At 39.7% G+C, this 12,355-nt stretch overlaps 1 protein-coding gene across 1 annotated transcript; it reads right to left on the bottom strand.

Moving 5' to 3' along the window:
- Window positions 1-72: 72 nt before the first annotated feature.
- ACTA2 (actin alpha 2, smooth muscle) lies at window positions 73-10,634 on the bottom strand. Its single transcript, XM_082053990.1, has 9 exons — window positions 10,532-10,634; window positions 7,783-7,954; window positions 5,981-6,109; window positions 4,659-4,769; window positions 4,084-4,168; window positions 3,829-3,990; window positions 3,416-3,607; window positions 2,297-2,478; window positions 73-1,516 (listed from the first exon to the last, which is right to left on the bottom strand). The coding sequence occupies exons 2-9, from the start codon at window positions 7,909-7,911 to the stop codon at window positions 1,373-1,375; spliced, it is 1,134 nt and encodes a 377-aa protein (XP_081910116.1). The 5' UTR covers window positions 7,912-7,954; window positions 10,532-10,634; the 3' UTR covers window positions 73-1,372.
- Window positions 10,635-12,355: the final 1,721 nt, after the last annotated feature.

Below are 12,355 nucleotides of genomic sequence, written 5' to 3'. Positions count from 1 at the left end.
GAATCCCTAGATCTATCTAGAGTTAGATAAAAAGATCTAGATAGAGTTAGAAGAAAGAACCATACAAAGTCATTTGCTCTTAAAAGTTTATTTAGTATCTCTTCAAAGAACCTAGTTGACCTACACTTTAAATAATAAATTTAGTATGAAAAAGTTCAGAACATGTGCTAACAGTCAGACACTGGACAAGATCTGGAACCCAGGGGTTATGCAGACATGGTAAATAACAGGTGCTGTTGCAAAGAGCTTACAGTTTGAAAGATAAGAAGTAACAGGTGAGGTAAACTATTGAGTTTAGACAGGAAAATAGGTAACAAAAATAAATATCATCCTTTATCCTGAACTCCAATGAATACAGATTGTACCAAGTTACTTAGAAATTACCTTTTCCAGGACTGTCTCAGTGAATTCTTTATTCACATATATATTTTTAAGACAGTATTACTGTCTTCAGCTTCTATGCATATGCTTCTAGTTGACTATCAGTTTTGATGTATTTGAGACTACAACTGGAATCAGAAAAATCACAGAAAAAGACAATTGTCTAAATTATTTTATCTACTTCGATTACATTACCCTTCCACCAAAAAACACAATTCTGAAGGGAAAGTGTATTAAGCCAGCTTAATTACCCTTTAGACCTACACACAACATAAAAATAATAGGCTGCACGCATCCTGCAGACATATGCTAGGAAAGTCACGTGTTCAATCTACTATTAGTGTTTAGATATGCTCCCAGAGGAACAAGTTTTGTTTCTTTAAAGAAAACACACTGAACTGTTGTAGTATTCATCGTAAACCTCTGGGCTATGCACTGAAAAAAAATAGCTTTTCCAGCATGACAGCTGTGAATTAAGAAGTGATGTGGATAAATAATTTTTTCTGGGTAGAGCAGATGCAAAGCATAGTGCACATGCTCATCCTGATGATATCAAACAGATGCGATGGTCCTTTGGTACTGCTCAAAATTTTGGAAAAATCAATACTGATTCTGTTTGTAGATTAGAATGTTTACTGAGGCTAAACTTCGACAATGTGCAGCCTGACAGCTGAGCATTTTCTAAGCTTTCGTATAACTAAGCCAAAGGTATCGCTTTTTCTGTTAAGCCAAGTACAGTGTAGTAACAAATTTGTGTCACAAGATGGAGCTTCAAACCAACTGTAATGGTACTTCCACAAATGCATGTTTGGTTTGTTTTTGTTAATAGAATAGTAATTTCATAGCATAATTAGAACTTATTAAAAAATACATGGTATCCAATTAATTAGAGTCATTACAATGAAGGATTTATGGAATGAAATTATAAGAATGTATTTTCCTGAATACATTCACAGTAATACACTAAGGAGACATACAAAGATAAGGCAATTTAAAAGCATTTGCGGTGAACAATGGATGGACCAGCTTCATCATATTCCTGTTTGCTGATCCACATCTGCTGGAAAGTAGACAAGGAGGCAAGAATAGAGCCTCCAATCCAGACGGAGTACTTACGTTCAGGAGGAGCGATGATCTATTTAAGAAATAAAAGCATTAAGTACAACAGTCCACTGTGAATAAGATACATTTGTCATACAAAAATACTAAAGCAGTGATATTTGATATTAACAAAACCACTGTATCTATGTGCTAGTGTCATCCCTGGCAATGCTGCAAGCAGTAAAGTTAAAAAGTTGTTATTTAAGTCTCAGTCTAAATCCTCAATTTCTCTGCCCGAGTCAGTATGCCCAGTAAGAGTAGTGAAGTTGTGGATTCATGACTGCATATGAGAAAAGGGCAGATAATTGGTCTGGGAACATATAATAATAGCCCAGGAGGGCTTAAAAAAATGAGTGACCTATGGACTCTTTATTGGTATAGCTGGTAAAATGTTTGCAAAGCAAGGAATGGAAAATTCAAAGCAGCAGAAGGAAGATGGGCTTGTTGGAGTCTCTTTTCTGAACTTGTAGGTCAAGGACAAAACCAGCATTTCCTCTCTCCCATCTCCATCAGCCAAAAGGGCTAAAGAAGCTCACATATAGCCCCAGAGGAAAATTCATGTTGCTGGGTCCATGCTATTCTCCTTTGGCTGTGTTATAGCAGTTTGCAGATATGACCATGAACAAGGAAAAGAGAGGAGAGAACGCTCTCTTCTTCCACCAAAAAAGTTAGTAGGTGGCATTTGCTGGAAGGTATGAACGTGATTCAAAATATGTACAAAGCACTTACTTTGTATATCGTTGCTATGTTTTACTAGATTTTTGAGAGCTTTGTACATGACAACTCAAATAGTGAACAAATAATTGCACCATACCTTGATCTTCATAGTGCTGGGAGCCAGAGCAGTTATTTCCTTCTGCATCCTGTCTGCAATACCTGGGTACATTGTAGTGCCTCCAGACAGCACGTTGTTGGCATAAAGATCCTTTCTGATGTCTATATCGCACTTCATGATGCTGTTGTAAGTGGTTTCATGAATGCCTGCAGACTCCATGCCTGGGGAAGTTGCAGAACAACACTGAGGAAACAATTTTAAGCCTCTGTGTGGAGTTGCTAAGTCAAAACTGACAACATGGACTTTAGTGTCTTTTTGGAAGACATCCATCTCCAGAGCTGTGGAAATCTGGAAAGTCATTCTGAAGCTGCCTAAATTATTTGCTCAGGAGTTCTTTGGTGCACAGCCCTCCTCACTCCCTTATGTACACAACTGCTCCTTAAAAAGAAAGCTGGGGGTGTGGAATAGTAAAGTTTCCACTAGGCTTTTGCAGGCAATCTCCAGTGTTCTAAGAATTCCTTATATGGTCTTGGAATTTATTTTATTTTTTTTTTTTAAATTGAGCCAGCTCAGTCAAAATATGTCCTAATACCTCTAAGTATGCAACTACTTTTATCTATTTCCAAAATGAAATTCTGCTGACTGTCTTTCTGTGTGATCTCATTGCAAGTCTGCCTTCATGGCTGTTGATTAGCATGACATTGTGTCGGCTCTGCTCTGCAAATGTGATGAACCATGGTTTCAGGATTTGGAGCAGTCCTTTTGAGAAATAAAAATAGTGCTTCTTACCTTCCCTCCCACATCCGCCTCCTTGCAAGCACATTCAAACCACAATCCTCACACTATTTAGAAAAGTGACTTTGCAGCTACACTCCTCGTAGTAGCCAACTGCATAACATACAAAATGGCATGGGCCCAATGTTGGAAACCAGGAATAAACATTCAGGGTTTATTTTGGGAAAGCATTTTGTGTTATTGTTTGACACAAAGTTCCTTCCACCATATGAATAGTGCTGTTCTAAAAGATTATTTTATAATGGGTGCTAGGACATACTCATGTATACATCTAAGTGAGCTAGGAATGAGACTCAATCAAAAGAAAATAGGGGCTTGATATTTATGGGCAGTTTATCAAGGCAGAACAGTCAGTCAGCTTACCAATGAAAGATGGCTGGAAGAGGGTTTCGGGGCAGCGGAATCGTTCATTTCCAATGGTGATCACCTGGCCATCAGGAAGCTCATAGCTTTTTTCCAGAGAGGAGGAAGAGGCAGCAGTGGCCATCTCATTTTCAAAGTCCAGGGCCACGTAACACAGCTTCTCCTTGATGTCACGGACAATTTCACGCTCGGCTGTCAAGAGGATTCAGTCTTTAGAATGGTATTCAGGAAAGACACATCCTTCAACACCCTCCCCATTTTTAAAATAAATCCTCTGCTAGTCTTTCAGGGGACTTTCCTGTTGGATTCCTTCTTGTATCTGTTCAACTACACAGAACCACTCCTAGTTCTTCTGAGGCTGCTAGAAACATTGCACATTAAACAACTTTCCTCAGTGATGAGCATGTCCTTACCAGTGGTCACGAAGGAGTAGCCACGTTCCGTCAGGATTTTCATGAGGTAGTCTGTCAGGTCACGGCCAGCCAGGTCCAGACGCATGATGGCGTGTGGCAGAGCGTAGCCTTCATAAATTGGCACATTGTGGGTCACACCATCCCCAGAGTCAAGCACAATCCCTTTGAGAAGATAATATACAATTTATTCCCAGGTGCACATCAACACACTTACCTATTTCAAACATCTATATGTGACATTCCCCAGGGGCCTACCTGTGGTGCGTCCAGAAGCATAGAGGGACAGAACAGCTTGAATAGCTACATACATGGCTGGCACATTGAAAGTCTCAAACATAATCTGAAATGCAATTAAAATAATGACCTTAACACTAGGGTTTTTAGTTTAGTTGAAGCAATTTACTGAAAGAGAGGGAGAAGACAAGATTTTCATGTTTCTTGATGGTTAGTAATAACAAGGAAGGAAAATATAATACAAAATCTGAATCAAAAAATATCTGTATCTGGTCTATACCTATCACATATGAATATAGACACATGCACATATTAAAGATGATTTTGTAATAGGCCTGGGCATAAAAAAAATATTAAGATGACATTAAGCTTGGACAGACTGAAGTTTTCACATTCAGAGCTGATACACTGACCTTCTAAAGTAAATGTAAAAATATGCAGATATGACAGGTGGTCACTATGTAGTTTTCATGCCTGTAACTAGAAGACATAGACTACTGGACAGTCAAGCTGGCATGACTAACAGAAACGGTGAAGTTCACACCCTCTTGAATTCACAAAGATGGACTTATTCCGTAGCTTCGGTGTGAGCTTACCTGGGTCATTTTCTCTCGGTTGGCTTTGGGATTCAGTGGTGCTTCAGTCAGCAGAGTCGGGTGTTCTTCAGGTGCAACACGGAGCTCATTATAGAAAGAGTGATGCCAGATCTGAGGACAATGGCAGAAGGCAAAGGAAAGAAACGCCATCAACCAGCAGCTCACAATCACTTCCAGACAGGTATTGTACTCCAATACTCTGCTTACAGCCCTAGAGACAGGTTAGTAATACTTCTCATACAGTTGTTCTTATTGCCTTCACAGAGATAACCAAAGTAACCATAGAAAGAAAAGCACTATCCTCAGGTTTTACTGCTAGTAACATATGATTTCTTTTAAAGACTTACAACTTAATGAAAATAAATATGCTATTCTTAAAGTAGAAGAGACAGGGCAGGACAGACTTGGTTCCAGAAATGCTATTTCAATAAGGATTGAAAGTGAAACAGTTCCAGAACAATTCTAGAACATGCGCAGACCTACGCAGTAGAGCTCAACAGATAACGGGTCTCCGGAAGAAAGTTTCATCTTTTGATTTGTAGAGGCCAGCCCAAGAATTCAAAGAAGGTAATGAAGGCAAATGGTTTCTGAGGCTGAAAGTCAATTTGTGTTTATCATCTCCTCATAGCTCATTCCTATGAGGTATAAAGTCTAAGGCCAGGTGGATCCCAATAAGAAGTAAAACTACCAGAGAATTTCTAAAGGCCAAAAAGTTTTTCTAAGCTTGTTTTCAAGCTGTTGGTGACTAGAGGCAGGTCAATTTGCTGTCTTTCCAAGTAAAACCTACAGTGCTATGAGAGTCACTAAGTCCTGTGTGGCTCCACACACTTATGGTGTGTTGTGGTGTCCCAACTGTTTGATATAGCCCTATTTCCACAGCACAACACTGAATTGAGATACCGTCTTAGAAATTATACCAACAGACTATGACTGGAAACCTTTCATGGAAACACTGGCTCTGAAATTGATGCACAGCACTACAATATTGCTAATCTTCGAAGCATTAAAAATTATGTGTGTAAACAGTGCCCTTCACATCAAAATTATATACACGCTTTGCATTTTTAGAGAAACCTTCTTCAATTCCATTTTCTTACTAGCAAATTAAGGAAATTACTTTTTTTTTTTTTTTTTTTTAAATGTACTCCTAGTGATACTTCAGCTTTAGATGCAAGTTAACCTTTGCTGTTACCAAGATTCTCATTAAACTATATGCAGTAGCAGGATGCTTCCATCCAAAATTCAGTGGGTGTTCTGTAAACATTTGATTTAAGCAGTTCTGTTTACCAGTGTTACATATAAACTTTTCAAAGCTGAAATACCTTCTCCATGTCATCCCAGTTTGTAATGATGCCATGTTCTATGGGGTATTTCAAGGTCAGGATTCCTCTCTTACTTTGGGCCTCGTCACCTACGTAGCTGTCTTTTTGACCCATACCAACCATCACACCCTATAAAATAACAGAAATAGAGTTAGTGTCTCAATGAGAAGTAGTTAGAGTATTAGCTGTGAAATACATCCGCCTGCCAGTGATACTAGCTACAAAATATGAATACTAATGAATGGAGAATTACTCATTGTTCTTTAATTTCCAAAATTAAATGTTTAGTTCACTTAAGCCTCTGGAGTTCATGTTTCCACTACAGTTTAAGTAAACAGCACAAGTACACTGTTAAATTCATCAAGATAAACTGGAAAAATACTGTTGCTTTAATGTTCACTGTTACCTAGGGATGAAGTGTTTGCTAAACTATAAAATAGAGTAAAAGCAGAAAGTGACATTGTGCCATCTAAGGGTCAAGATGGAGCAATACACACATTTCCCAAAGTTTCAATTGCAACATTTTTTTATTCTTCTTTTTGAACACTATAATACTGACATTAGAACCAGATTATTTAAATCTACTGGAACAGGCTTCTTGATACAGGCATATCATGGTTCCTGTAGAAATGGCCCATGGCCCAGAAGCTGGAAACTACTCTGGGTATACAGTAATATCTATGTCAAAGTTAGAAATACTAGGAAAAAAAAGTATATAGCAGGATGTTTTGAGTGCATAACGTTCTCATCAGAACTTAGTCATTACACACTTCAAACCCTTGCATCTCTAACAGCCCTGTCTTAGAAACAGGCAAATTGGATTTGCAATTTATGATGGGAAGATCCTTCAGGGCATGTGATATATGATCAGGAAAGAAAGGTTCTAGAAACCTGCTGTATTTGTTTCCACTGTGTCTGTGGCTTACTTTTGAGCAATTAATACCATTCACATTATCTACAGAGGCTGGCATTTGAATTTTTTTTAAAATTATGTTAATGCCCAAAGGCCTCGACTAGGCACACATTTACTCTGCCCTGAAGAGATTAAAATGTATTTGCTGAGTTTATAAAGTGCAACATCTTCCAACCAGTTTACCTCTTTCAATTTTACCAGGTCCTTAGATAGCATAGAAGCAATTACATGGATCTACTAATTAGAAGGATTAGTCTGATGTGGCCTAGCCAAGCTGGTCTAGTTCATGCTAACGATGATCTGGCTCAGAAACTCTCTATATTTAACAGCTCAGATAATATATGTATTTTGCAAACTATTAAAATTGACTGGAATGCATCATATACTCAAATGTAAACCTTGAAGCTAAAGAAACTCAACTGTAGGCAGGTGTCCATTTGTGATACAGCTAAACGAATAAAGTCAGGAAGGTTAACAGGAAGCTGACTGAAAACTTCTCCTTCCTCCTTCAGTTTTCCACACATCACCTATCATCAGCTTTTAGGGTAGTCAATATGTCCAGATACTTCTGCGCTGGACTTTTGTGATTTTTTTAAACTAGATTTACTCACCAAATTATCTTGGTAATCCAAAATTAAGGGACAGGGAGAGCCAGGACATAGAAGGGAGTGACAAATTTTAGGACTCCTCTCACAAGGCAAGTAACCTGCTTTGACTCAGGTGAGTGCACTGCTAGACTTATTTTGCGTGGAAATACTGTGTTACACAGACCATTCAGGTCTGGGCTAGCCCCAGACACAGGAAAAGGTGGCTCTGGGGTGGAGAGCTGGGGATGGTGCAGCAAAGCCTTCTACAAGCCCAGTATAGAAAAATCAAAGTAGTTCATCACCTGGTGCCTGGGACGACCAACGATGGAAGGGAAAACTGCTCTGGGAGCATCGTCCCCAGCGAAGCCAGCTTTACAGAGCCCTGACCCATTGTCACAAACAAGAGCAGTGCTGTCCTCTTCCTCACACATCTTCTATGTCAACGTCCTCAGGCCCTCCAAGCAGAAAACAGACCTATGAAAACAGCAGGAAAAGAATTTTTAATAAAAGCATGCTCAGGTAGTAGCCCCACCCTTGAAGACAGAGATGGCTGTATGAAAGGAACTAAGACCAGCAGAGAGAGGTATGGCTTCGGTATGGCAATCACAAGGCCTGTGGGGCCATCTGGGGGAATAAACCGCTTGTTGAAAGCACAAGAGGTTTCAAGCACATCTGCTGGAGGGCTGTATGCACTAGAGATTATCCAGGGGATTCCAGAGGAGACTTCCAGTCCTGCAACATGGACAGACAGATCAGGGAGCTGCAAATGTTTATCTAAATTTGGTCACAGAAATCCACATCTGGGGGTGGGTGGGAGATAAAAGAGAATGCTGGACTGACAGCTGCAAAAACCAAGATCCCTTTGCATTGGATTCAGCACAACTACCCCCACTTTTCTGTCACCCTGACAAAAGCCTGACACTTCAGTCTTCCCCATCTAGTCTTGGGCTTCCCACAGGCAAACCACATTAAATACTAGGCATGTACCAGTGGTGTTTTCCTGACACAGATATTAACCCATGAGGTCAAGATGGCAAATTAAGTTTATATTTAACCTTTCAAAAGAGAAGAAACGCTCTCAATTAAAAAGTAAAAAAAAAAAAGCTCCTTTTCCAGCCCTCCCCCAGTCAGTCAGAAAAAATAACCCACCTTTAAAATTAAGTCAGGGACAGTATGTGTTTTAAAAACAGGCCATAGCATATGGTCCATCATCATTTTGAAGTAGCTAATGAACTGCATTTGTAGAGTGGCAGAGTAATTTATTTTGGCTCCTTGTATCAGTGAAAAGAAACTGCTTTCCTCCTCTGGCAGCAGGGAGATAACAAGGGTAATAAAAATGTTTTGAAGGCTTTATATTAAAGTTAATTACAGAAATAAGCATGGAATACCAGAACTCAAGAAGAACTATTTGCTTGCAATTTATAGCGTGGCAGGGAATCACTTGGCTAGGTCTACGCCTGGGCTTCCATGAAGTGTTCAACAAACTGCAGCGTGTTAACAGCTAAAGGAGCCAGCTGTCATCCCCAGACCAGCTGGCTCCGCACGGGCTCCAAAACCTTCTGCCACAGCAATACTGGGAGCACAGGGCAAAGTGGGAAGTGGGTCAGCAAGAGCCATGACCGATGAGCAGGGGAACCCACAATCTGCTCAGCCTCTACAGCAGATGAAGGAACACAGACAGTTCTCCCAAATCCTTCATTTGAGATCCTCTGCCTCTCCCCAGCCAGACAGCCGGGAGACACAACTGCAGCCCTGCTCCTGCAGGCTGTGAGGGCGTATCTCCCAGGAGAAGACAAGGACAGGGAAATCCTCACTTGACGTACTCCAGACTTTTAATCATTATTATAGGGAAAGGAAAGTAGGTTGCAATTTTTGCATTTATTAAACTCCAGGGAAATCAGGCTCTTTATATTGAAACATTTACTGAATGGAGTACAATTGTTATCTAACATGAATGAACAGACTGGTTTGGACAAATCATTTCCTAATTAGGAAATAGGCTTCTCAGTCGTCTGTTTTTAGAACAGAGTTCGAGGTCAGAGGGTTCGCTCAAACCAATGCAGCTAATGCAATGCCAAAAATCACTTGGGGGAGGGGAAAGAAGGGGGCAGGAAAGGCTACATTTCTGAGCTTAGTGGACTCTAAATGAAAACCATATTTAGTAATAAAGCACAAAAACTTGAAAAATCAAAGCTGAATGTTTTCAGACAGGGCTCTCTGCTGCCAGCCAGTGAGTTACAGCTCAGGACTGCCATAGCATGCAGTAGTAACACCTTACAGCAGCAAACGTTACTCAGCACTGTGAAATAAAGGAGATTTTTTTTTCTCCCAGGTAATTAATACACTATTTAGCCTCTTTTCTCTACCTGCTTAACACCTAAAGATAACCAATCACTTCACCATTCTCCACAATAATCTATTAAGGGAATTCCAGCGCCACAAGAAATAGTGTAGCCTGTTCCTTAATGAAATGTTTGGCATTCTACAGAAGGGTAGTTTCATATACATAGAGACAAGGATGAATATGCATGCATCATCATTTTATCCTACTAGACACTGCTATTTTGCACACTTCTAGCTCTTCTTACAGTCACATTCCCCAAAACCCTCGTATCACCTTACACTCAGTTAACAGCGCTGAAGCAAACCTGCTGAGAAACGCTACCACACAATGAGCGAATTCACTCATTCAGGAGCTCTGTTCTTTCCAAAACTAACATCCCAGGGTCACACAGTTTCATTTAAACATGATTATAGCTATAATTTCTGCTGTGGCATTACACAGACTGTGTCTTTATACAATTTCTGGAATGCTGGTGGAATCAGCAAATCATCAGGTAGAACTTTTATTTCCCTTTCAGAAGTTCTATGAAATAAAGACACCTCAGCATAGATATTAGAAGCATTTTATCAATTCAATCCTTATAAGTAAGTATGCATAAGCAAACTATGACATGGCATTACATCCTCCTGAATAGCTTCCTTTTGACATTATTTAAATGAAGTCCTCCAGCAACCTGTAAATCACACTATTGGTTCAGAGCCACTTACCCTGACAGTGCCTGGCTGGGGATAGCTGCTCTGGGATGGTGCACTCTGTATCTGAAAGCTCTGAGATTATATAGCCCCTTCAGCTCTTCTCCTCCCACTAGCTCCCAAACAAGGAGCAGAGACAGAGAGAGACAGAGCTGAAGTCTCTAACAAAACCATATAGGGACCTTACTACAAAAACCTCTAATCTGGGTGGCCACAGGCCCTGGGTCTCTTCCACTGCATTCCAGTGTAGAGCTCATGAAACAGGAGGAGACTTTCAGCTGTGTAAGATAAACACTTTAAAATTTCAGGAGAGTTGCTAAAATACAGCGAGACAGAGTGAGTCCACAATAGAGATCCTCTGGCAGGAGAAGCTTGTGTTCAAACAAGAGAGGTCCAGGCCTCCATAGTAACATCCAAGAGGCAGAATGAGAAATTGGAAGAGCAGTCATTTATAATAGGGAGGGTGTTTTTAAAGAAACACTTTGCTTTGATTAAAGATTTTGGTGAAAACAATGAAAATATTTCTGGCAAGATAAAGAGCCGCTGAATTTTGCTACAAAGTCACTTTAAAAGCTTGGCATTTTGCTGGTATGCTAAATATTGCCCATTGTCTTCAGGGTAGTGAAAAAAGTACCTGCTCTTGTATAGGGTTCACAGTGGAGCCTTTGAAGGTTGTGAAAATGTTATATTAAAAGATTGTTACGACCCCCTCTGGATTGCAATGGGTTAGAATCTACTTCTCTGATGGCTTATTTTCAAAACCCTTAGAGCTGTGGGCCAACTTCACCCTAGTGCTACTCCACTGATGGCCACAAGTCTGGACTGTAGTAAACTCATCTCAAGTTGTTCATAATAAAGTAGTTAAATTTTATAACCCACATCAAGCTTTTCCGTTGAACATATTTTTAGCAAATAAAGCAAGGGTTCTCACTGTACAAGTTATTTTCAGCACAGGACTGGACTTTTACAGCATAGCCAGCTGTTCCCCAGACAGGCTGATTCTAGTGAAGCAGCCCTTTCATAGGCAACAATATTTTGTCATTAAGTTTGTACTAAACACCAGAAATCAGCATCTCTAAACTCCAATACTAAACCATTACAAATTCAGAACTGCTCTAGGTACACAAGCCAAAAAAGATGTGAGAATCCAAGTGAGATCTTTGCTTTACGAGTCTTGTTAGAGTGGGGAGGGGCATCATGTGTTTGCTGCTTAATTGAGTAGTCTTAATGCCAGAAAATCTCCCGTAAAACCAGAGTGGGAGTTTTTCTGATGTCGAGATTTAAGGATTAGGCCACTAGTAGAGATAGTAGATAGGCAGAATTATGGACTGAAGACCAAAAGGAATTTAACTTTTAAGGAAAGGAACTTTTAAGGAATGTAACTGCCTTTGAGGGCCAGAAACAGAAGCTAACAAGTGCTGGAGCATGAGCCATGCAAGAACTATTTATTATTTCACTTCTAGCACCAAGGCAAAAGATAAGAGATACCAAAAAAAAAAAAAAAAAAAAGAGAGAGAGAGAGAAAGAAAGAAAAATCACCAAGGTAAGCAACTTAAACAGATTCTTTTTTGCATATCTCCAACTGACACTCAAATGACAGCCAAAACCAAGTTATTTGTTTTCAAGCAACACTCAAAAACATAGCTGAGAAAAACTTTGTACTCCATATAGAACATATGATATTAGATAAGCGAACTCAGATCAAGGGGAGGCAGAATTTCACATAGCAGAACTCTTTGCTGCAATGTCATGCCTGATTTTGATACAAACATCAGTTACCTCCTAGATTGGAGGAAACATAATCCAAAGTTTTCAGAAGCATCATCTACTACTACTCAT

The sequence above is a fragment of the Streptopelia decaocto genome, assembly GCF_964273445.1.
Source record: "Streptopelia decaocto genome assembly, chromosome: 5".
Lineage (NCBI taxonomy): Eukaryota > Metazoa > Chordata > Aves > Columbiformes > Columbidae > Streptopelia > Streptopelia decaocto.
The sequence above is the reverse complement of the archived record's forward strand: the minus strand, read 5'-3'. Positions and strand labels throughout refer to the sequence as shown.